The sequence below is a fragment of the Perca fluviatilis genome, chromosome 4 (assembly GCF_010015445.1).
Source record: "Perca fluviatilis chromosome 4, GENO_Pfluv_1.0, whole genome shotgun sequence".
Classification (NCBI taxonomy): domain Eukaryota; kingdom Metazoa; phylum Chordata; class Actinopteri; order Perciformes; family Percidae; genus Perca; species Perca fluviatilis.
Genome location: NC_053115.1, coordinates 5,013,375 through 5,039,243, shown reverse-complemented (window position 1 = coordinate 5,039,243; position 25,869 = coordinate 5,013,375). Strand labels below are relative to the sequence as shown.

Here is a 25,869-nt window from a genome sequence, read left to right as displayed (position 1 = left end):
CATTAAAAGACTCTGGAGTCTTATTTTTAGGCACCGGAACAATAAGGTAAGTATACTAGTCAATAGGTAAGGACTACTGGCCAGTCAGAAGCAGAGTATGAGGGCGTGCCACGCTAGCAGCTAGGCGAGCATTATAACGTGTTACAAAGTGACGCATGTTTGTCCCTGAAGTAAAGGCTGGACTACAATAGAGCTGTTTGGAGCAGTTGGTGAACAGTGTTTTCTGTTGGAGATGATAAGTCCCTTTGGGGGGGACTTTGGGCTTTTTCACTTTATAACATGCACAAAAAGATATATAACACAATAAAGGAAAGGGAAAAAGCCAAAAAGCATAATATGAGCACTTTAAGACCTATAACACAATCTTTCAGCGAACTTGAGACTTTTTAAGAACCCACGGAAACCTTATTCACACCAGACATTGTGACGTGTCATTGCAGGAAAAGCACAGGTGTAATTGATAACATACTTAGCAAACACATTCCATTTAGGGGAGCTCTAGACCTTTTTCACGGCAGACATGTTGACATGTCATAGTAGGAAAAGCACAGGTGTATTCAAAACCATTAATGATGGCTGCATTCCACTTAGGAGAGGTCCTGGTATTGTGCATGGTGACTCACTAAAATATCTTACTGGGACACTTGATGGAACTGAGCCATCGTTAAGGTTATCAATTTCAGCTGTGCTTTTCCTACCATGACAAGTCAAAATGTCTGCTGTGAAAAAGATCCATACTTCCAGGGTTCTGGTATTGTGCTTGCTGGCTCACTGTCACAGCTTACTGAGACACTTGATGGAACTGAGCCCTCATTAATTAAACTAAATTTGTTTCACCTGTGCTTTCCTGCTATGACGAGCCAAAATGTCTGCCGTAACAAAGCTCTACTGTTAATGCTGGCTCGCTAACAGGGCTAACTGACTGGAGCCTTCGGTAATGCCGTTAGTTCCACCTGTGGTGAAAAGTCCCAATTTTCTGCTGCAACCACCACGCCAGTAGGATAAGCCAGTTTGTGATTGGTCCACGCAAATTTGTAACAGAAGCAGGATAGATAAACGTACAGGTTTGAAGCCTGAGCTGCAGGGAGAAATCAAATTGCCGGCAGATCAGGCTGGGTTTACCCAGTCTAATAAATGAGGTTAATTGACCATCAATTTCAAAAATAAGTGTAAAACTAGTGTTCATAAGTTGGTGTTATTAGTATATATACTGGTGGTAGTGGGGGGGAAAGTGCCAAACGAGTTTCAAAAACTTGGAAAAAGGCAACAAAAATGTCAAAAAAGTGTTAATTTTCTATTTTGACAAGTTGCATAGTAAACAGTAAGACAACCCAAGGGTTAAAGGTGCCCAGTGGAGTTGCACCAAAGCGCATTGTGCTTCCTCATAAAACATTACTTGGCAATCCCAAACACTTTAAAGCTTAACAATAGTGTGAAACCATTGGCAGTAGTGTTTACCGTGCCACCCGCGGGCACGACTGCATGTGTGTGTTTGTGGGCGTGCACGGGACAAACAAAACAGGGACCCACTCATAGAAGATTGGCGCTGTAGCTCTGCGAAAGGTGAAAAACTCCACAGGGAACCTTCAAGACACCACACTGAGTTTGTAACAGGGGCTTTTCTGTTTAAAATTTGAATTTCAGCTTTTGACAGAAAATAAAAGTGAGAAATAATTCCAAACACTGGTAGTAAAAAATATTCATCTAGCCTAAATTTTCACATCCACATTCTGTTTCATAAAACTGAATCATTATTATGACATAAAATACAAGTATCGTGGCAACCAGTACTGCAAACATGCTCAGACACACGGATTATTTTTTTTAACTTATTCAGAAGGGTATGAAGTAAAAGTCGAGGTTACAAAAGGGGACAGCGACATCACAATGGCATAAGTTTCTTCATACACCGCCACACACACATGCTGTCACACTAGTGTATTTCCTCTGTTAAGATACTTACAGGGGAGCCATTTTCTTTGAGGGCAGCAGGAGCCTCCAGCGGGCTGACAACTCCATAGTTCTAAAGGAGAGAGAGAAATAGACTTGTGGGCAGTCTTTATTAACTTCCTCATATGAAGTAATGCCAGCTACATCGAAGAAATACAATAGGTGATCATACATTACTTCTATTAGCCTATTGGAAATACACATCAGTCCTTAGTAATACGGCAGCCACACAGATGGACCTCCTATCTATTTAAAGTAGCCTTTTTCTTTTTTTGGGGGGGGGGACTTGAGCAGCAGACCAAACTATATAAACACAAATAGACATACTATCACCTTATAAAGTGGTTTTGGTGAACGTGTTAACTAACAGTTACTTATTTACAGCAGCAACATCAGCATGTATTTCATTTGGAATTATGTTCTGGTCACTCAAAAAATGTAAGACCAATTTTATCTCTCCTTGTCTGTTTGGTGCTAAGGAGGTAGTGTGCTGTTGGTTTTTAGAGCTTTTTCTCTGAACACAGCTGCCTGCCGAGGGGAGCTGCAGATTCAGGTGATAATTCTCAGTAGGTTCATCATTACGAGCGAAATCTTTTACATCGTCTAGAATCAGCATGTAGTATAGAATAGGAACACAGCATAGACCATTTTTCATAGCAGACATAATAATAACTGCACCACAGTTACTTGTTATAATTCCAGGGCCCTGGTATTAGGGTTTCTGTAGGTTTCACCAAGTCAAACTTAAGACTTTTTAAGACCTTTTTAGGACCACCATGAAAGAAATTTAAGACCTTTATCAAAACATCAACTGAGCCCTAAATTCAGCTTTTTGAAGCCAAGTATCGCTGAACTTCCACTTCCACATAGCTCAAGAATAAAATCCGTTTTATGTGTGTGGTACAATCCGAAAGCACCAATAACACGAAAGCTGATTGGCTGCAATATAAGTTGCATGTTGGTCTCATTTGTAGACGTAATACAGCAAATTCTTTTTGGACTACAAAAGAAAGAACTACAACACCATGGAATCAATAAAAATGAGCATTAGGGTACAAGGTAGCGTTGCGTGGACATAGGAGACCTGTTTAAAAGTTATTTAAAGTGCTCATATTATGCTCATTTTCAGGTTCATAATTGTATTTAGAGGTTGTACCAGAATAGGTTTATGTGGTTTCATTTTCAGAAAACACCATATATTTGTACTTCACATTGCTGCAGCTCCTCTTTTCACCCTGTGTGTTAAGCTCTCTGTTTTAGCTACAGAGTGAGGCATCGCACTTCTGTACCATCTTTGTTGGGAGTCGCACATGCTCAGTACCTAGGTAAGGACTACTAGCCAGTCAGAAGCAGAGTATGAGGGCGTGCCATGCTAGCAGCTAGGCGAGCATTAGAACGTGTGTTACAAAGTTATGCACATTCGTCACGGAAGTTAAGGCTGGACTACAACAGAGCTGTTTGGAGCAGTTGGTGAACAGTGGTTTCTGTTGGAGATGGTAAGTCCCTTTGAGGTGGACTTTGGGCTTTTTCACTTTGTAAACCTATAACGTGCACAAAAAGATATATAACACAATAAAGGGAAGGGAAAAAGCCAAAAAGCATAAAATGAGCACTTTAAGACCTATAACACAATCCTTCAGCGAACTTAAGACGTGTCATTGCAGGAAAAGCACAGGTGTAATTGATAACATACTTAGCAAACACATTCCATTTAGGGGAGCTATAGACCTTTTTTTACTATGTCATACTAGGAAAAGCACAGGTGTATTCAAAACCATTAATGATGGCTGCATTCCACTTAGGAGAGGTCCTGGTATTGTGCATGGTGACTCACTAAAATATCTTACTGGGACACTTGATGGAACTGAGCCATCGTTAAGGTTATCAATTTCAGCTGTGCTTTTCCTACTATGACAAGTCAAAATGTCTGCTGTGAAAAAGATCCATACTTCCAGGGTTCTGGTATTGTGCTTGCTGGCTCACTGTCACGGCTTACTGAGACACCTGATGGAACTGAGCCCTCATTAATGAAACTAAATTTGTTTCACCTGTGCTTTCCTGCTATGACGAGCCAAAATGTCGGCCGTAACAAAGCTCTACTGTTAATGCTGGCTCGCTAACAGGGCTAACTGACTGGAGCCTTCGGTAATGCCGTTAGTTCCACCTGTGGTGAAAAGTCCCAATTTTCTGCTGCAACCACAAGCAGAAAACAACAAACACATCGTTTGGATGACGTTTTGTGCGTTTACTTGTTATCTTTCAGTACTTTTGTGATAAAAACCACATATCTGAGACATTGCTGAAATATGGAGCCATTAAGCAATCTGATACAATAATGTCAGTAACACAGCAGTGATGAGTTACAGTTTGCTAAAATAACCATACGCTACTGGTCATACCAGACCAAGAGACGCTGTGGTAGACAAATTCCTGAGTGTATGGGGGTTGCAAGGCCTTTTTGATTTTAAAACTCTAAGACAACCTTTTTTTTTTTTTTTTTTTAAACTAATACAGTTGGTCTATATCTTAACGTTTCATTAATTTCTGTGAAAAAAACTAAATGAAATTGTTATTTTTAAAGATTGGATTATTAATTAGGATATAAACAGGATCAGGGCACGGTTAGGACCTGACCACAAGCTCTTTTCACAGAGCCGTCCCTCTCTGTTAAACAGTCCCGTCCTGCATTAGAAAAGTACGCCATTAAAACAACCAAAGAGCTAACGGAACAATGGCCAAGCGTCAGGCGAAGAAAACACTACATTTGTCTTCAAAAAAGAATCTCAAACTGCATCCAAATCACTCGTTTTACAGAAACTTCCTGCAGTTATTGCGTTCACTATTTGGGTTAATTGCACAGTTTATCAGTTGTTTTGAACCATTAGTGTTACTTCTTGTCTTTCAGAACTTTTGTGATAAAAACCACATATCTGACACATTGCTGAAATATGAAGCCATTAAGCAAGCTGATAAAATAATTTGATAACACTTTACTTGAAGGTATCTACATAAGAGTGACATGAAACTGTCATGAACACATGAACCCTAACCCTAACCCTAACCCTAACTTGTCATGACAAAAACCGAATGACACTTAATGACAGAAGCGTTATGTCATAAACGTTTAAGACTTGTTTATAATGTTTATGACACGTTCATGACAGTGTCATGTCACTGTTATGTAGATACCTTCAAGTAAAGTGTAACCAATAATGTCAGTAACACAGCAATGATGAGTTAAAGTTTTGCTAACATATGCTACTGGTCATACCAGATCAAGTGACGCTGTAGCAGACAAATTCTGTGTATTGAAGTGTATGAAAATGAACAAAAGTGCATTTTATAAGAGAGGGAAGAGGTGTTATTTTGTCATTTAATAGCTACGCAGTCTCACTTCAGAGCAACTGAATGGACACATGTACTGTAAATGCTTCTAATGCACTGGTTCCCAACCTGAGGGTCCCCCACTAGGGGTCGCCAAAGCTTCAGGAGGGTTCACAAGGTCTTCTAGATTTTTAGAATCTAAGACAACCTTTTTTTTTATTTTGGTCTATATCTTAACGTTTCATTAATAAAAAATAAAAAAACTAAATTAAACTGTTATTTTTCAACTTTGGATTATTAATTAGGATATAAGCAGGATCAGGGCACGGTTAGGACCTGACCACAAGCTCTTTTCACAGAGCCGTCCCTCTCTGTTAAACAGTCCTGTCCTGCTTTAGAAAAGTACGCCATTAAAACAACCAAAGAGCTAACGGAACAATGGCCAAGCGTCAGGCGAAGAAAACACTACATTTGTCCCAAAAAAAGCCTATTAAGTTTGTGTGATTGCTAAAAAAAAATGTTTCTAACATAATACAGAGAATTGTATTAAAAGTTCCTAAAAAAATAACAGGAAAACTCATCTCTGATACAATATTCACCGGACATTATCTGCTCAAAATTCATCCAAATCGCTTGTTTTACACAAACGTCCTGCAGTTATCCACTATTTGGGTTAACTGTACAGTTTATCAGTTGTTTTGTATTTTTATTGTTATGCGTTAAATATGAAATATCCATAATATGTCACTTAGTCAGGGTTAATTCAATGACTCAATGATTAAAAAATGGTTTCTCTTTCAGGAAAAAGGTTGGGAACCACTCTTAATACAGGCAGTGTGTAAGCTCTAACCTGTTACCATGGGAGCCGAAATATAAACGGACACGCCACGCAGCTGACACGCTCATGCCACGCAGCCAGTGTGTAGCCGGCCTTACTGGCCTTTAGGTAAGGAAGGTAAGGTAGCAACTTAGGTAGCCATCCACAGATACAGTTAAGCTTAAGGATTTGTGCTACATGTATGTTTAACATTAAAATACAATATATATATGAATTTCTCAATAATTAATATTTGAATAGCTTTGTATTGTATGTACCATATAAAAGGTATGTATAAAGGCTTTTGGCCGCCCTACAAGTTATTGTAGGCCCAGTTTAATATGCAAGTTAATTTTATACAATATGTAGTAGGGGGGTCACTGCTCCGTCTCTCTCTCAGCTAAGAGGTCATATGCCTAAAAAAAAAATGTTGAAGACCCCTGGTCTAAGTAATAAAAATACAATCAAGATGCTCTGAAAAATGTGATATACTCTCTTTAGCTTTATGTAAGAGGAGTGTGTGCACTTTGCCTAGATGAGTTGTGAAAGGTTTTGTATTGACAACATATTTCATAGCCATAGACAAGGCAATCCTCGAGATGAACACGTTCCTTTGACTACAGTCTGGTGGCAATGCAACCCAAATTCAAAAGCTGTCGCTGACATGCAGGCAGCTGGCAGCATCCAATCCTTTTGTGCTGCCGAGAGACTGGACAGACATGACATGGCTCCCTCTGCTGGCTGAACAACGTTGGTGCTGGAGATCTTTTGTCTGCCCGTCGGTGACGTCATCCTCCATTTGCTGCAGATGCACACTCCAAAGATGTCTTACTCTGACGACTGAACGCCGATCTGGCACTTCAAAGCCACCCACTCTACATCGTTGCCTGAGTTCATCCACACCATTAGCTGAATGGCTGAAAAGCCCCGCAATGATTACATTTTAATAAGGCACCTGTGGGACACTCGAGCCAGCACTCAAATCTCTGCCTGAGGAGATGAATGAAATTCACACCTGCTTTCATCATCCTCATTAATACACTGTCAATACTTTAATCACTCCATAATGGTGCTATTATGTCATCCTTGTCTGGGGAATATGTCACTGCGGCCCGAGAAAATGCTTCCTCCTGTAATCAAGACTAACTTCAGAGCTCAGAAAAAACATTTCATTTTTCATTGAAAGTCTGGGTGGGGGGGTGGGGGAGTTGTCCTCAGTTTCTACCAATACTGTAGCTTAAAATTGTATTAGACTAGAATTCTTATATACATTGTGACATAAAGAAAAGGAACAAGAGGAAAAGTAAAGGTATATCTGATAAATTAGTAGGGTAACACTTTACTTGAAGGTATCTACGTAAGAGTGACATGACACTGCCATGAACACATGACACAGTCATGACACATGAACCCTAACCCTAACCCTAACCATAACTTCTCATGACAAAAACCGAGTGACACTTACTGAAATAAGAGTTATGTCATGAATGTTTATGGCACGTTCATGACAGTGTCATGTCACTCTTATGTAGCTACCTCCAAGTAAAGTGTAAAAATTAGTAGATTGATACCAGCATGTATTTTGGATTATGAAGCTACAGTCAGCAGCAAGTTAGCATAAAGACTAGAAACAGGGGGAAACAGCTAGCCTGGCTCTGTCTGACGGTAACAAATTCTGCTTACCAGCACCCCTAAAGCTCACTAATTAAGTTGTTATATACTGTTTGTGAAATCCGTACAAAAACCCAAGTGTAAAAACGACAGTGAGGTTGACAGGCAACCAATGGAGTCTCCAGGAAGTCACTGCGCCCGGCCAAAAGAAATCATCCGGCACACTGTCTCGCTTTGCCAGACCCGCCTCCACCGCGGCGCTGCGGAGGAGGGTCTGGCTAGTCCACACAGCATTCTGGGACGGGAGAAATACACGCTCTGGTTTATTGGCATTTCTTTAAACCAATCACTAGTGGTGGGCAGATCGAGGCTTCGTGAAACAGTTGAAGCAAATGTGCCGTATTGTGTTCGAAACAATCTGACACCCGTCTCAACGATGACACCTAGTGGTCACTTGCAGGTGTTGATCTGAAACAACCTTGATAACGAGCCATTAAAAAAATAAAAAATTTATTATTGTATTGTAGTATTTTTCTAATATGTGAAGCTTGTAAGGCTTGTAGACTCCTCACTGTGCATAATGCTATTTTGGTCATAAAATGAATATTAATAAAAGAAATCAAGCCACAATGTCTCACTTTTTTATAGATTTTCATTCAAAAATATTTATTTCTCTGCTGTGGAAGGACTTAGCCCACTTTGTGTTTTACAGATAATTTCTCCAGCCTTTGAAAAGATCCTCTCACAAGGGACACTTGTTGCTGGCATGCAAAGATATTTTTTAGCAAGGACATACAAATGAGGAAAGATTACTGCTCTCTCTTTCCAGTAAGTTAGGGGATCATGAGTTCTGGGCAAAAACGCATAGTTGAGGTATTTTTTCACTTCCACTGTGGCTTCAGCTGTAGCATTATGTATAATCTGGGTTTTACGGATACGATCATTAAAACGTTCCCATAAACTGTCCTATCTATCTATCTATCTATCTATCTATCTATCTATCTATCTATCTATCTATTAATGTGTCACTGTAGGTAGGTCTATACTCTGTATGTCTGTCTCAGTCTATTAGTGAATATCACTATTAATGTCACTATATCACCAAATATCCGCTATCTCAAAATCAAACTCCTCTCACAAAAACCCACGAGGTCAAGGTGCGTTGACTTCACTTTTATACTGATGTGCGATGTGTGTTCCCGACCCTGTCAATTAAACTCTGATTCATGCCACCTGTTGAAACACTCGTGAAACACTCCGATGTTTCATTTAGCCGTAGTCACGTGACATGGGTGTTTTGAATCACTCTTCGGATCAGTGTTTCGAAACATCTGCGCTTCGGGATCTCGACAAAGCTTTGGAACGTCAGTTTCACTTCAGCCATCCCTACCAATCACAATTGTCTTGGGTGGTGCTAGGCACCAGGAAAAGCCGCAGTGCCACTGAAATCCACCAGAGTTTAAAATGCCAACACAAAGGTAGCCCAAGGCAACAGATATCCGGCCTAAATGAGTGAAATTCGGCGGAACTTCGGCAACAGAGCAATCCCGGAAGTAGAATGTCAAGGATATAGACTATCCGGCACATAACCTCCTGTGAAACCATAACGTGTCCTTTTAAACACTTTAACAAGATATCATTTAATTAGTGTGTAACAGGCTGCTGGTTGTAGCTTTATGCTGGACAAATATGAGAGTGATCGATCATCTCATCTGACTCTCAACAACAACAAAACAACATGTAGCTCCCAAAATGTCAAACTATTCCTTTCACAAATATTGGGTCTGAATAAAAATATGTAGCTGATTTTAAAGTGCTCATATTATGCTTTTTAGCTTTTCCCCTTTCCTTTATTGTGTTACATATCTTTTTGTGCACGTTGTAGGTTTACAAAGTGAAAAAGCCCAAAGTCCCCCCCAAAGGGACTTACCATCTCCAACAGAAAACACTGTTCACCAACTGCTCCAAACAGCTCTATTGTAGTCCAGCCTTTACTTCAGGGACAAACGTGGGTCACTTTGTAACACACGTTATCGCCTAGCTGCTAGCCTGGCACGCTCTCATACTCTGGATCTGACTAGCTAGCAGTACTTACTGCGCATGTGTGACTCCCAACAAAGATGGTACAGAAGTGAGATGTCTCACTCTGTAACTAAAACAGACAGCTCAACACACAGGGTAAAAGGAGGAGCTGCAGCAATGTGCAGTATGACAAATATATGGTGTTTTCTGAAAATTAAACCAGATAAACCTATTCTGGTACAACCTCTAAATACAATTATGAACCTGAAAATTAGCATAATATGAACACTTTAAGAACACTAAAAGTGGTAAAGATTATAGCTTAGCTACTTAATGTTTGGAAAACAGTTTACTGTAAGAAACAATGCTACATACAATTCGCTCACTGGCTGGAACAGTGGCTCACTATACATGCAACAAATAACGAAAGTAAAAAAAAAACAAAGGCAGCTGATGTGGGACAGCAACACATTGTTCATGACAGTTTAGTAAGGTTTACTTAGATTCTATATTGTGGCTTTACCTGCGGTGAGACATTCATGATGTTGGGGTGGATCTCCGACCCATTCGTATGCGTCTCCGTCTTGGTGTCACCCCTCTTCAGCATATGGGCCACGCTCACAGCGCTGGCTTCTTTCTTTGCCACAGGAGGCTGGGTGAAATACAAACAGTACAGTTAAGCCAATCAACATCGACTTTTCTTCACAGAAAGACAACACATTCATTACGAGCAGCATATATTTTAGAACACAACATTTGAACACCGTTTACTTAAAAGGAACAAACAGTGAAATCAAATAGTTTTTATTAGATTGTTCGGCTTGATGAAAACATGCAAATGATGAGGGAGCGGCAGGGGAATTTAAAGAAACGCTGACAAAAATCAAATGGGTGAACATTTCATAAAATAATACAGTACACCAACAAAGAGAATAAAACATGGAGAGTGTGGAACAAAGAAACATGAACAAAATTCAAACAAATGGTCCAATAACAACAAAAAATGATTTAAAAAGCTGCAGGTAGTTATGGCACCAAGTCCAGCCATGCAGGCTGAATCCAGTGAGTGATGTTGATGAAGGATGAATACATTCATCGGTCTACCTCATGATGTCTGCCCTCCTCAGGAAGCTTCTCCTCTATGGGAGACTTGTCCCGGGAGCCCATTAGACGGGCCGAGTAGAACCTGGAGGTCTCCTCAAAGTCCTCCCGGCCCACCTCGGGCTGTCGATCCCTCTCTCCCAGCTCCGACATGCCCTTAGAGAAGTCCTCCACGCCGGAGTGGAGGTCCATGATGACCGTGAAGTCCACCTCAGCCTCCAGGCTGGACGTGGAGCTGACCGTCATGCTGGAGCACTTGCGCTCGATGCCCAGGTGGCTTTCCCTCATGCAGGCCAGCGTGTCCCGCTCCTGCTCCTCCTCCGAGGCTATGCTCGGCTGAGGCCTCCTGTCCCCGAGCTCCTTCTGGGGCGGGTACAGACACAGGTACACCACTCTAAGGTTACATAACTGCAGACGGATGGATGACGAATGGATGACATGGAATGGGATGGAAGTATCATCCTTGTGTTTGAGGGGTTTCGTGTTTGCTGGGATTCATGGAGGATTCAAAATCAGAGCCATTGTACATGCAATGCATCCTGAATATACAGGGGGATCACAGGGCATGCAGTCAAGTCAGATTTGAAAAGTTGAATGACGGTAGGATGATGAATAGGGTTTGAATTACAACAGTGGCTCGAACCTAGGGGACACAACTAGGGGTCGAAAGATAAATAAGGAAAAGAAAAGGAAATATTTCTACCAAACTAAATAAGGACTATTTTTGTAGTCTTTTATTGTTTTTGTGATTACTAGATCCTAAGGCTAAAGTAAATGCAGCAACTTCATGAGGTCAAAACTTCATTAAGACCACAATCCGACGTTTTGATGTCTGTTTTTCTTACTACTATGTATAGCCTTAGCTAAGGCTAAATTAAAAGTAATTATCCTATTGAACTTTTCCGTAACTGAAAAAAATATACATCTTAATGAACCAATATATTCGTAATTCAGTATATTATTCCATTTAACTAAATGAGGCAGCAGCTACATCCAATGATGATGGAGAAAAAACACTGCTAACGTTAAAGTCCTGCTGTACATGATCAAAAGAAAGTTTATTTTCTTAAAGGAACTAGGTGAAATGAACAGGAAAGACAAGGAACATGTTGCAGTTTCTCTAAGCATTCTGTGACGACTATCCAAGAGTGCAGTATTTCCATTTTTAGGTATTATGCAGGTTCTATGACAATGATTTCTTGGGTAAAATAATCAGCCTAAAAATGAAATGAGGGACGAAATGAAATGTTACGCAGTGTCCTAGTCAGCCTGAAAACTCTCTGCCTTTATAGCTTCTGGGGTCACTACTCTCTGCCTTTACATGCAACAGCTCACTAAAAGCATTCAAATAAAACAAGGGAAATAAAAAGTACTGACATGCAACCTGTGACGAGACAGCTCTGTTTTAAGGGGTGACGAGCCATAAAAGCTAGGAACCACTGAACTACAATGAAGGTCCTGAGGCAGCTCATTTAAAGTAATGCCATTAATTACACGTTCACCAGCTAATTAGACCATAGTAAAAACTACTTCATGTCAGCAAAAGCCAAGCACGAGGGGTTTTGTTTTCCACCCACACATTCAATTCAAACTCGTGATGATGGATGTCTGCTAACTGAATAGCCAGTGAAAAGTGGCATGCTTCATCCTTCATAGCTTTTGGCTATATTTTTTATACACCATCAGAAAGTGGTGCAGTCAGTTAGAAGGCTTGCAGTTTACCCAGAGAGGAAAAGAGATGATGGGTGGAGCATATATGAAGGTGGGTTAAAATGTGAATGAATAACCTTGAAATCAGCAAACGGCTCTTCATAAATGGCAGGAGTGGAGACAGGCTCCTGCAGGGGGAAGCAGAGGAAAGAGCAGAGAGAGCATCTAAAGGTTAGCACAAGCTGAAGTGGTCAGTGGACTGACAGACCACCACACAAACAGAAATCCTAACAGCAGAGCTTGACTGGAGCCTGAAGATATGTGCTCAGTGTGTTCTGACTGAGCCCAAGAAATTTCAGTCCCAACCTAAACTAGGGATCCTGGTGTACTGCTCAGTTACACTCCAAATCTTAATATTAGCCAGACATTTCAAAGTAGCTAATAATTCAGTATTTTGTCTTTTAAATGACTCAAACCCAAGTTTAGGTGAGAAATTCAGCCAGACCCAATCAAAGCCAACTGGGTCTGTTCAGATCCAGTCAGGTCCAAATGGATTCAGGCACAAATTTCAAGCACTGCTCTACATTAGCATACAGCGATGCAGTTGAGAGGACAGAAAATAGGTGAGCTTAACTGCAACAAAATCAACATTTACAGCCAGGGTTATTTCTTAGAATTAGCAGAGGCAGGACAAGAGAGTCATGCAGTTTGTATTATGAGCAGGTTTTCAGCATAGCAGCAGCCATTCATTGACCAACTGAGAAAGTGTTGCAACGCTACGCACCTCGAATTTCAATAAGAGGGTATTCAAATAATATTGTCAAATAATATTGATAAATGTCCAATAAACAGGTGCCGCGGTGCATTTCAAAACCTGTCAAAACGGCCAGGCGAACGGGTCCTAATATTTTCTCACGCTCCCCGAGTTCAATCTGATCTTGATTAGATTGTCACTCGCCAGTGAGGTCGTTCGCACACTGAGAGCTACGCAACACCTCTTCTCATGTCTGTTTCATCCAATATATGCAGGAGTTTGACTCAGATGAAAAGGTGGGAAATGATGAAAGCTGTCACGTCTATTCACTTCAAATTCCTTTCATTCCAGTGTCAAACGCGTGCAAGCTCCTAATGATACCAACAGTGAAATGAAAGCAGCAAATCTGACTGTGTCAGGCACTGAGCTGTGGTGTCTGGCTGCTCACTGCCTGCTGGGGGTTCACAGTTGGAGGAACCAATGTGTTTACCTCACCGCTTAGTTTTTCTATCCAGAGGAGAATACCGCATCTGATTTATGATTATTGTTTGTATAACCAATCAGAAGGTTCGAGGGATATTGTGTTAATTCTGTTGATGCAAGTTCATCAGATTGATGTAGTTTCTCAATCATTTGCGCACAAACCAATTCTATACTCCATTTATCTCTAATTTTGGGAAATAATAGCCGTCTGTCGCAAAAGTAAATGCTAGCGGTACTTTTCACTCTTTCGTCCTCAAATTAGTGTGCAATAAATCATATGTTTTGTACTTCCAGTATGAAAATGGCACAGAGATGTGCAAAAGTCATCGGAGCAAATAATAATATGTAAGCCTTTCTTTCCTATCCACCCTCAGACAGAGAACGTGAGCTGGAAGGAAATTTGAGGCTCACAAGTTAGAGAAGGGGAAGACAAACCCAACAACCAAAACATGAGATATTGATTTTCTTTTTTAAATTTCACAGCCAGTGGTGAGCTGTACAGATTTGCCAGACAGCTTGGTGCATGTTGAGGGCAATGGGAGGGGATAAATTGAGTTGCCGTGTGGGAAAATGTCCAAACTTTTAGACTTTTTTTTTGCCACAGGACGGAGCAAAAGTACCGCTCCGCCTGCTCTTCAAACAGGCACAAACAGGTAAGATGAATGAGTCAAGTCACGTAAAAACGTAGAAAACAAGAAATATGGCGTGCGAGTCTGTCTGAAGCTCATGCGATGCTTTAATTCCAATGACTGAAAAGCAGATGCCAAGCAGAGTTACCGAGTGTCTCTTCTTGGCTGCGTCCAGGCTCGGCTCCCTGCCGGCATTTCGGCTGTTCCGCAGTATTAGTCCAGACTCCCTGGCCTTCTGTGTTTTCACTGGCGGGGCTGGGGGAGCCATTTTGGGAAGCGCTGAAATCTTAGAGCCAAACGACTGACTCTCCGTAGGTCCTCTGCCAGACTGATAGCTATCATCAGGATGTTCTGTTTTAGCGATACCCTCCAGATCTGTGGCGAATGCCGGATGGAAGGCGGCGGGGTCAGTCCAGGCGAGGTCTGAGGATCCCTCTGGAGAGCCGACCGACCAGCGATATTCTCTTCTGATGACCCGTGTGGGCTCGTCCTGTCCTGTCCTGTCCCTTTCATCCTTACACGCTATGCTCTTTGACCGCTCGGGCTTGAGGGGAACAATCCTGGAGATTTCCGACTGGTAGCTGCTGCCTGACAATCTCAGAAGAGACGTCCTCTGACCTCTGTCTCCCATGAAACCCTCAATATCCTCTCCCCCAGAACTACTGATCTTCCTCTCATGCGTCCGGACCTGTCGCAGTTTTACCTCAGCTAGCTCTTTGTTGTCAATAAGGCCCTTCCCTCGCACCTTCATCACGCACTCCCCTTTCACACCTGCTAACGAACTATCATGTTCTATCTTTCCGGGTCCGTTAACCGAGCCTACATCGATATCATCTGGCCCAAACTGGCTCGCTTTTCTCTCTACCTGCTCTGTTACTTCAGTGGAGACCTCCCTGCTTTCTCCTTTTGATACATCCTCTCGTTGGTGGTCTTTAGATACCCTGACAGACTGATCCTTTCCTGATGCCTGATCATCTTTCATCATCTCCACCGGGGATGATTCATTTCCTCCTTTAGAGGTTTCTTCTGGACTGTTGTCCGAGTCCTCGTTTTCGTCTTCAGTAGAATCGCTGCTTTCTTTCCTGTAGATGAGCTCGGCAGGCATTCCCAGGTTTAAGCTCTTGGGTCTCCTCTTTTTCCTTGGTTTAGAAGCTTTGCGTTCCTTTATCTGACATGAGCCCGGGGCCGCATCACTTTCTGCCTCAGGGTCTGAGGCTTGAGCTGGTTTACTTTGAGATTTGTCTTGAAACAAGTCTGCATTCTCAGATAATTGAATCACAAAACGACTTTTGTTAGTCGGCTGTGGCTCAGAGCATCCATCTGTCTCTCTGGATGATTTGGTTGATGGAAATTCATCAATATGGCTTTTCATTTCTTTTCTGCCATACCCCGTTACCTCTTTATGTATCATCCTGGTAACGTCTATCTCTTTCTCCAGCTCCTTTTTCTCCCATGAGGAATCAGATGCAAGAGATTTGTTCATTTCTTCTGCCTTCCAGTCATGGTCCTGTTGATAAGTTTCTTGTTTTTCAATCAATACCCACTCCTCAGAGCCCTACATGTTGGTATAGATTAAACACAGTTAGACATGCCAAGCACAGCTGCTGCACATAATGACATCTACACAATGACATCTACACAATCATTTGAATCACACAAAGGGGAACACAATGTACAACTTATACATAGTAAAGTTTTGCTAAACATGAATTTACATGTGAAGGACTCATTGTATGTGGTGGTATTGTTTTTTTTTTTTATATATAGACATATGAATGATAATGATGCATGGTAGGCAGTGCATTTCACCAAACCACAAATGCTAGAGTGAGAGATGTGCAACCTCAGGTGAAGTCACCACAGTCTTCTGGAAGAAACCCTCAACAGACTGGCTGTTAACAGGGTCCTTTCCCACTGCTCGGCCCACCAACTGGCCAAGGCGAGGCAGAGGAGAGAGTTCAAAAGAGAAGGAAGAACAGACATTAGAGCTCAGACTCAAAACGAGGGAGTAAGTTAGTAAGACGCACAATAAACCATTTCATGCAAAACCAAGAAAATGAGGAAGGCATAAAGAATCGGTGCTAACGGGACTTAACAGAGCTTCCGTAGAAACCTTTTAATGAACTTGCAATCCCGTGGCCCTGACAGCCACCAAATCCACATAACCAAATCAGAAGACATTTGCAATGCAAATGTCTTTTTTCTCTGTAACTACATCAAAGAGTTGAGATCGACTGAATCTTAGAGCACAGAGACTTTCCCAGCCTTCGACTGTCAGTCAAACAGAATACTAACAACACCCCCACACCCCTCCCTTACCTGGACTGAGACACACGGCAGATTACATTTTCTGCTGCAGACAACATTTGACATTCTACAGGCATAATCTGATCGTCCCAGACCGCAGATGAGAGATTGCCTGAAGACAATTCAGCCACCGGCAAAAAAACAACTATTCTGCCTGAAAACTACAATCTCAGTGCACAGAGCTTTAAAAAAAAAATGTAATTACAAAAATGCGATCAAAGCTCGAGAGCTTTCGTGATCTGGCATAAAAGGAAACTGTGTCACTGTTAGGCAATCAGGGAAAATGAAAAGAAAATATAGATAATTATTTCTCAAGTGCCTAACATATGTTGTCAAAAACATCTTGACACTAATCTCATCAAGATGCTTTCTTCTGTGCTACTTGTCAGTCATCTTCAAGTACCTCTGAGATATTCTCAGAATTATTCCGGTACACCAGAGAGCAGCAGAATGCACATTAAACACATTTCTTAAAATAAACTACAGATTTTTCCAGTGTGTTCCTGTGAACTGTAGTGTCTTTACACAGGAGGTACATGTTTGAACTGCCTGCAGGAAGAAAAAAACTAAATAGCCATAACTACCTTCACTAATCATACCGGTCCAGCACATCTTCAGGGCCTGAATTATTCAAATGAAAAGAGCATACAAAAAACTTGTGCAAAACAAGTGTCTCCGGGTGATAAAAACATGGCCTGTTTTGCCTTGAATCAAGCAGCAAAAAGAGCAATTCAACACGACAGCGGCCAGACGGGAATGTCAATGCCCTTTAATGGAATGTCAAGCATCAGAGCTCACTGGATTTGAGACATTAACCATAGTGGACTAATAAGAGCCCACATAACCCCCACCCATCCCTAGCCTAAGCCACTACTCACAGCCTTCTTCTCTGGTGTGCCAGTTGGGGAAGTTGATGACAGTTTCTCACGGTACGCCAGCTTGCTGTTCGGCTCCTTCAGGGTTCTCTTCAGCTCGTTGATGCTGGCCTGGTGCTTCAGCAAGACGTCCTTCGACTTATCCAGAAACTGGAGGAGAATGCGTGGAAGAAGAAGAAGAAGAAGAAGAAGAAGAAGAAGAAGAACAAGACGGAAAGAGAAGCGGGCGTGCATTAGCAGGACATCAACATTCTTTTCAACAGCAGGACTCACACGAACACATCGGATATGCATGACTGAACGGGATGTGAGATAACACTGCATATACACAGGAGAAAATGCGGCGTGAATTGCTTACACTTATGTTAACGACAGATTTGCTGGTATTTTACTACTGCGTGCTGCATGGAGAGCAATGACATTTAAGAAGCTACTGAAGCTCACAGGAAACACAAACAATTATAGTTACAACTTAATTAGTTTTTAAGACAATCAAGGCACTGACTGCAAAGTCGATGAATGAAGAAATTAATGTGTCACATCATACCCTTGGATAATTAAAATGATTTGGATTGCTTGGACGTTCGGTGGTGGAAAGTTACTTACATTAAACCATACCATTTTTGGTTACACTAATCATTCCTCATGTTCATATTGGCAAACGCCATGGGGGGACAAAATCCACAGACTTCCTTCTAAAGATATTTTTTCAGGGCTTTCCTTTATGTAGAACAGCCGAAGACAGACAGGAAACAGGGGAAAGAGAGGGGGGATGACATGCAGCAAAGGGCCTCGCATCGGATTTGAACACGGGCCGCTGGCAAGAACTGAGCCTACATGGGGCGTGCGCACTACAAGGTTAGGCCACCCCACACAGACTTCCTTAAAAAATGTAAAAATGTATTGTAGTGATGAATAGTGATGATAGTCTTTAGTTGGAGCAGAATGTCGCGTTTTAGACGGTCTATGAGTTGTTTGCATTACGTTTTGAGACGTATACCTTCCAAACTTCTCAGGTGGTTTCATTAAATGACGAGGCCAGAGGAGTTCAGAATATCCAATATTTTCACAAGAAAGAAAAGCCCAAAAAATGAATACAAATGTGTTTGTGATCCCTCAGATCTATCTTGTGACGGCCCCAGGTTGGGAACCACTGGACTACATAACTGTATCCAAAGTGGTTTCAAACTAGCCAACCTTTACCAGCTAGAACAGTAAAATGAGACTTAAGCATTGATGCATTAGTACTTACAATATAATGTAAAGTGTCATAACTTTACCGTTGGGTTAAATGCAATGTCTTTTTACAATACGAGACTTCTTATTTCTTTTAAGGCATAAAATATGCATTCTTGACTTTTATGATATTTCTCTATTAACTATTTTCATAATCTTGTTTTACAGGCAGACCCGTATTTACAAAAAATAATGAGAAGATGCAATAAAAATATTCTAAATTAATTTCTCCATTACCTTGGTTGGCCCCAATTCTAGTCTGTGTGGCATACATGATGCATTTTGATGTTCAGTTGCATTTTACAACTATAAGTGGTACTAAGAGGCTGCATGAATGCTAATAAAGTCGATGAAAGAACCCACCGAAAGCCCACAGATCCACACTGAGCAGCATCTTTCAGTCACACGGGCTATTTTTCTGCAGAACAAGCACTTTTAGTTTTGGTATTTCAAGTACATGTAGCTAATAATTCTTCTGTACTTTTACTCAAGTAGGATTTTGAATGACATACTTTCTCTCCTTTGATTGTTAACAGAGAGCTTTTTCACTGGAGACTATCAAAGCTACAATCTGAAAGTATTCTGTGCTCACAGGAGCCAAATGTTTCAAATGTCTGACATTTTAAAAGAAATACAAAAAATATCCTTTGGTCCAAGGTGCAGGCAAATCTCAATCTATAAAAAAGAAAAACTCCAAAGACTAAAGCTGCGGAGGAACAGCGGCACACACGACAAAAAGCACAAGGGCTGAAGACAGGAACCTGTACCTCCTGTTTGTGCCGAGGAGTGGCCTCCTGGTCCAACTGAGAAGGATGAGTTGGGGCAGGAGGAGGGGCGAGAACAAGAGGGGTCAGAGGTGAAGAGTGCAGGGTCAGAGAGTGCAGGAACGAGGTCAGATGCAGACACAGGATGGTAGAAAGTAAGTCAGTCAGAGGACAGGCAGGCAGACAGACAGGCAGACAGACAGACAGACAGGAGGGCTAGATTTGTCCACTTGTTATCGTGCCATGACAAATTTGGAAATGCATCCAAGTAGACATTTTGGAATAGATAAATAGCAAATATACCATTAACATAAAAGTGGAGGTTTTTGTAGCTATCAAAACTACTCTTACCAATTGTGAAATCAAGACAGAAATATGTATGTTATAGTTTTTGATATAATTTCCTACATCAGTTCAAACTGGTTTCTAAAGCTTTTTTTGTCATATTGCCAAAATTCTGTGCTTAAGTTTCAATGTGTCCTCGCTGTACCAATCGCTGTCAGAATGTTTGCTGGGATGCTTAACTATGACAAATAAACCCAGACACCACCTTAGCTCATATGGCAGAGGTGGGGTAAGTCACAAGTAAGTCTCAAGTCTTACCCTACAGTCACATTAGCTACGAAAGACAGCGACACGCACTCGCTTGATGGCCGTTCCTGGCCGTGCCTAGCCTTCTCCTGGTTGCTTGGCAAAAGTAAACAGAAATTCTCTGGTGCTACCTTCAAACACGTCCCCTCTGTTTACTTTGTGGATAGACCCATAGATATTCGTACGAATGTACCAATCTAAGGTTAGATTGTACAGGGCCGGGAACATGGACACCGCTAAAAGAAGTTTTTCCTCAATTTTTTCTCACAGCTTTGCAGAACTAAAGTTTGATCGATTTGTTTCTGCGAACATTTGACACGGTGACGCTTCCGTATCGATAGTACCTTGCTATTTCCTAGTATCTGCAAGAGGTCTCACAAGTCACGTCAGAGGTATTGTCAAGTCACAAGAGCGACGTTTTTGGATTTAAAAGTATTTATTTCTCCATAGGTGTAACAAAATAGATGAGATAAAATGCCAAAACATATTAGATATATATAGAAATACGATGTCCTGAAGCAAGGCGTGCGGGTGGGGGGGGGCACGCGCTGCATGTGGTTGAGGCACGGCCGACCCAGCACCACTGGAGGTTAGCGGCAGGTGTGCGGTTGGGAGAGACAGCACCCTAAACGGGCATGGTCCAGCAGGAACGAGAAGCTCCCAGGTGGAACCCCCCAAGTGAAGGAGCAAGTACTGGGTTGTCGAGTGACAATGGGGGTGGACAAAGCCGGGAAAAGCGACCAGAAGGCAAAGCTCGAAGGTAAGCGAAGCGGGTCAGACCGAAAACGACAGGGGCAAGCGGAAATGGGTCCAGGAGGGTGGCTGGCCGGGGTGAAGCGCCGTGAGGAGCTCGGCGCGCTCCGTCGAAAGAGAGGGGGTCGGGCACTGGTGAGATGCCCTGGCCTCCCTAGGGAGGTGTTCCAGGCCCCCAGCTGGGAGGAGGCCTCGGGAAGAACCAGACTAGGTGGAGTTATATCTCCAACCTGGCCTGGGAACGCCTCGGGATCCCCCAGTCGGAGCTGGTTAATGTTGCTCGGGAAAGGGAAGTTTGGGGTCCCCTGCTGGAGCTGCTCCCCCCGCGACCCGACACCGGATAAGCGGACGAAGATGGATGGATGGATGGATGGATGTCCTGAAGCGTTTCCGCCATCTTGAATGATTTTCTTCGACTCGCTGCCTTCACTCTGATTGGCAGTCGCTTCGTCGCATCGCTCAGCATTTGGATAAACTAGACTTCTTGTCTATTTTGGCCCCGCCTTGCTCGTGGCAGCGGCAAGCTCGCCGCTTTCCGCTACCAAACGGCCACTCCCAGTGAAAATGAATGGCAGCCTGCCGCTTTTTCGCTGTCTCTTGTAGCTAATGTGACTGAGGGGTTAACCTTCAAGCAAGACTCAAGTCACTGTGGTGGGAATCAAGCAAGTCAAGTCGAGTCCCTACTGTAAGTCAAGAAAGTCACAAGTCAAGTCACACAAAAAAACTGCCGTCAACATTAGCTAAGAGACACATTCACGTAGCATTACCTTTGTTTGTGTTGCTTGAAATGACGGATAAAGTTGGATTTTGTGGTTGCCGTGTCCGTAATTTTGGAGTTGCAATACTTGCACACAGCTGTTCTTTTTTTTTCAACGAGCATCGACTACAGACTCCTTAAATCCGAATTTTACTTTTTTGGGCATAATCCCCTCCTACGTATCCCTCTGCCGTTCTGCCGCGCACTGGAACGTTGCCTAGCAACATGGCAGGGTGGCGCGTATAGCACGAAGATGTTCCAAAAACAAAACGTAACTTCTCAATACCTTGAAAAAAGAATACGGGCTAATACACTACTAAAAAGTCAATTCCTTTTTAAGTCATCTGTCTCAAGTCAAAGTCAAGTCGAGTCACTTATCAATGTTAGTCAAGCAAGTCTCAAGTCCTCAAATTGCCGACTAGAGTCAAGTCGTGCGACTCGAGTCCCCCACCTCTGTCACATGGTGCAACGCAGCACAGTTTTTAATATGACGGACAGTGTCGACTGCTACAGTTGGACAGCGGATCACAGGCAGAATGAGAAACAATTAGACAGATATACTTAATGACGGATGAATAAAGACAGAAGGTATACAGACAGACAGAGACCAAATCACCAGAAACCAAATACCTCCTGTTTACTGTCAACTGGTGACCCAGCCTCCTCCTTATCGCCAGCAAGAGTTAAAAAAAAAAAAAAAAAGAAATAGCATGTTAGCAAGAGAGCGGGCTAGGCTTGAGTTTCCATTTCTCAGCAAAATGAGAAATGGTTAAAAACTTTAAAGCTGTCAGCGGGATTTATGAGCAGTGCAGTGTAAGCATATAAGCCTGAGTGAATAGGAGTGAAAGGAGAAGAGTTAGTAAATGCTTAATCCACCAAAAGCCACCACAGTGTTATGCCCCAGCTGGTGGATAAACCTAAATTGGCCTGAGAAGCTTGTGCTGCACCTGTTTACATCAGCCCCCTGCAGTCCATGTCATGTCCCTGCACCAAGGCCGGAACTGTCGTCAAGGAGACTAAAGCTCTATACATTTTGGACCATCCGTAATTTTTTACTTTATCTACTTCAGCACAATGGAAATGTTTGTCAGGGAATCTTTACTACCATGATTTCTTTCTTTCTGCTTGGAGTGACATCGCCGTCGTATTCTGTCTCCGTCTCCTCGCTCCGCTCTTGGTCCTTGGCTTCCTCGTCCTGCTCTAAACTCGCCTCCAGCTCGGTCTCCTGCTCGTCTACGGACGGGCTGCGGAGGCGGCGCTGTTCACTGACGCTGCGGTGAGTTAGGCCGTCGTGGTTCTCGCACGTGGCTGAAATCGGCCGTGAGAACTCTGCTACAAGAGTTGAATTATTACGTGAGACAAGTCAGAGTTCAACGGATACGGGGTTTCAAAGCAGTAGTTGGACATTTTGGGAAATATGCTTTCACACCTCTAGTTTGGTTAATTTATTCTCCAGTTAATCTTTGATACCAGATCAACAAATTAAGGTTATAAACTTAATAGTTTTGAACCAATTCAATTCAATTTTATTTATAGTATCAAATCATAACAAGAGTTATCTCGAGACACTTTACAGATAGAGTAGGTCTAGACCACACTATAATTTACAAAGCCCCAAAAATTCTAGTAATTCCCCCAAAAGCAAGCATTCAGTGTGACAGTGGCGAGGAAAAACTCCCTTTTAGGGAGAAACCTGAGACAGACCCAGGCTCTTGGTAGGCGGTGTCTGACGGTGCCGGTTGGGGGTGTGATGAACAGTGGAAATGATAGTCACAATAAAGATAATGGATCAGTGACTAGAAATGGTAGTCGCAGTAGTTCATGTCATAGCAGGGCACTGCAGGGCGTTACGGTACACATCCACTTTTCCGACACGACTGACGGTGCAGATCCACTTGTCCGTGCGACGCTTCTGCCCCGCCGATGCCCAGCTTTATGCAAATGAATCGCGTTGAACGCGAAAAGAGAACGCGCAAAAGTGGATCTGTACCGTGACGCGTGGTGTTGCGACGCCTCCCCTCGTTTGTACGTTGATGGGCGTTACCGCTACAATACGTTTTTCCTCCATTTTTGCAACGTCTTGCAGAAAAAGAATCCCACGTTCTCCCCGTCTCCTCTGTGCTCTACTTCTACTGGATAGTCGCGTCGCGTTCAACGGATTCATTTGCATAAAGCTGGGCATCGGCCAGCTTTTTGACGCGCAACATTTTCGCAAATGTAGCGCTGCCTTCCCGGAACGCTTTGCGTGCACGTTGAAGTCGCTTGACGTCACCCATAGGAATAGAGTGGTGCGCGGCGCGACAGAAGCGTCGCACGGACAAATGGATCTGTACCGTTACAGGATGTAGTGTGGCACAGCAGAGCATAGCTGGACGTACCAGGACTTTTGTTTTTTTGGATTACATTACTTGTGAAAAATAAGGTGTGCAAAGTCTACAAAGCTACAGCTGTTCAATGTCTCAGATACATATTTATTCATCTTCTGCTGCTAAGTAAAGAAGTATCAGGTCGGACTGAAAGGACTGATCGGGAACAGGGCCAAAAACTAATTTCAGACTTTCTTAATAACTACTATCATAAAATGCACCAGAGTTAGAGTTTAAACCGAACCAAGCAGGGTAGGTGTGAAAGTACCACTATTCACTTTCATGCCGAGCCTAGCTTGGCTCTCTCCAAAGAAAAAATGATAAATAAATAAAAACACAGGGTTATGTGCAGGACAATTCCTTGGCCTGGAGGTGTAACTTCCAGCAGCCCCCGTAAAACTGTTAACTTATCGCTTTTACACTTTGAGTTTTGTATGGACTAAACAAATTACATATAACTTGTACATTAGTGAGCTTTACAGGTGCTGGTAGGTGGGTGTTTTTCCTTTAGACTGAGCCAGGCTAAATGTTTTAGATAGCTGTCTTCTGGCTGCCACTACATCTCTGCAAGAAAGCAAAAAGGCACATTCCCAGAAATGTTCAACTATTCCTTTAAAAGTTTGAATACAAGTTCAAAAAGACACTCTTTAGACCCTCCAAAGCGGATCTATCGTGGACCTCACCTCCGTCCAAGCTCCTGGACAGCAGGTACCTCTTGCTGGTGGAACGCTCAAAGTGTGGAGCAGGTCGGTCTATAAGAGCGCTGGCCTGTCTGGTTTGAGCCTGTGTCCTTCCACTGTATCGAAACTTTGAACCCATCACCAAGAAGCCCTTGGGAGGAGGCTCTGGAGACACCAGCCTGTGAAAACAAAGGCGGTAGTAGTGCACCATGTAACAAAAACGCAACGTGAGTGTGGTTGTACCTGATGAAGCTGTAAACGTGGAAATGTTTTGTTTGCCTTGACAGGCTTTAAATGGGAACCTTTCAACTATCAGGCCAGATTTATTCTTACCTGAAGAAGGTGTGATGCTCAATGCAGACCTTCCACAGCCTCTTGGCAGCTCTGTGGTTAGGAAGCTTGAAACCAATTGTACTTTCAAACTGCTCGTACTGGAGGGGAGAGAGGAAAGACAGAGATAAATGTGAAGAAAGGAGTCGGGGGTACATCACCAGGTGTGTTTACTCTGTGTAGCTGAAGGTAGGGCTGGGCGATATGCTGAAAATCAAATATCACGATATTTTTGACCAAATACCTCGATATCAATAGCGCAACAATATTTTAGTGTTGACTACTGGTGCTTGCACAAAATATTTATACAATGAGATTTTTGATAAATAATCATCAGTAATGTGGATATAATGACTAAGTGGGTAAAGGCAGATAATAGAACAGTTACAACAGTCTGGTAAGTTCAGAAAATGACATCACTTTACTGTAATGCAGCCTTTAAACCAGGAAAAGACACCACTTATGCCACACTACAATATTACGATATCCAAAATCTAAGACGATATCTAGTCTCATATCACGATATCGATATAATATTGATATATTTCCCAGCTCTAGCTGAAGGCCACCTCAACACTTCTCCGTGGACTAAAGTTAAGGGCAACCCGATACATTCATACAGTAAAATATTCATGCATCTCATACTTGCATGAACACTCAACCCAATCAATAAAGCAGTCTTTACTTTGTGCTTGCATAGATACTACTACTACATAAGCAACTACATTTAGAACGTGGATTTTGCCGACTGGACTGAAAGGAGCAGATCAAGGCAGAGGAAGGATAACATGGGATGTTTCAGACACTGGGAGCAATTGGGAGGAAACTATTTCATGGCTCTATATTTACACTCTTTATCCCTCTATTCT

The 25,869-nt window shown here is 42.4% G+C and overlaps 1 protein-coding gene across 8 annotated transcripts in view; it reads right to left on the bottom strand.

Annotated features, from left to right (window-relative positions):
• LOC120556975 (protein 4.1-like) overlaps positions 1–25,869 on the bottom strand; it is an 87,127-nt gene that overhangs the window by 4,234 nt on the left and 57,024 nt on the right. Inside the window, exons 10-21 of one of the 8 annotated variants that reach the window (XM_039796916.1) lie at positions 25,004–25,101; positions 24,674–24,849; positions 22,730–22,956; positions 22,255–22,290; positions 19,527–19,562; positions 17,527–17,673; positions 16,185–16,271; positions 14,490–15,896; positions 12,613–12,663; positions 10,829–11,188; positions 10,248–10,376; positions 1,964–2,023 (exon numbers count right to left, since the gene is read on the bottom strand). In XM_039796916.1, the coding sequence (XP_039652850.1) occupies positions 1,964–2,023; positions 10,248–10,376; positions 10,829–11,188; positions 12,613–12,663; positions 14,490–15,896; positions 16,185–16,271; positions 17,527–17,673; positions 19,527–19,562; positions 22,255–22,290; positions 22,730–22,956; positions 24,674–24,849; positions 25,004–25,101 (2,814 nt within the window). The remainder of the gene's footprint in view (positions 1–1,963; positions 2,024–10,247; positions 10,377–10,828; positions 11,189–12,612; positions 12,664–14,489; positions 15,897–16,184; positions 16,272–17,526; positions 17,674–19,526; positions 19,563–22,254; positions 22,291–22,729; positions 22,957–24,673; positions 24,850–25,003; positions 25,102–25,869) is intronic. The other 7 variants (XM_039796921.1, XM_039796917.1, XM_039796920.1 and 4 more) reach the window with 7 other exon arrangements.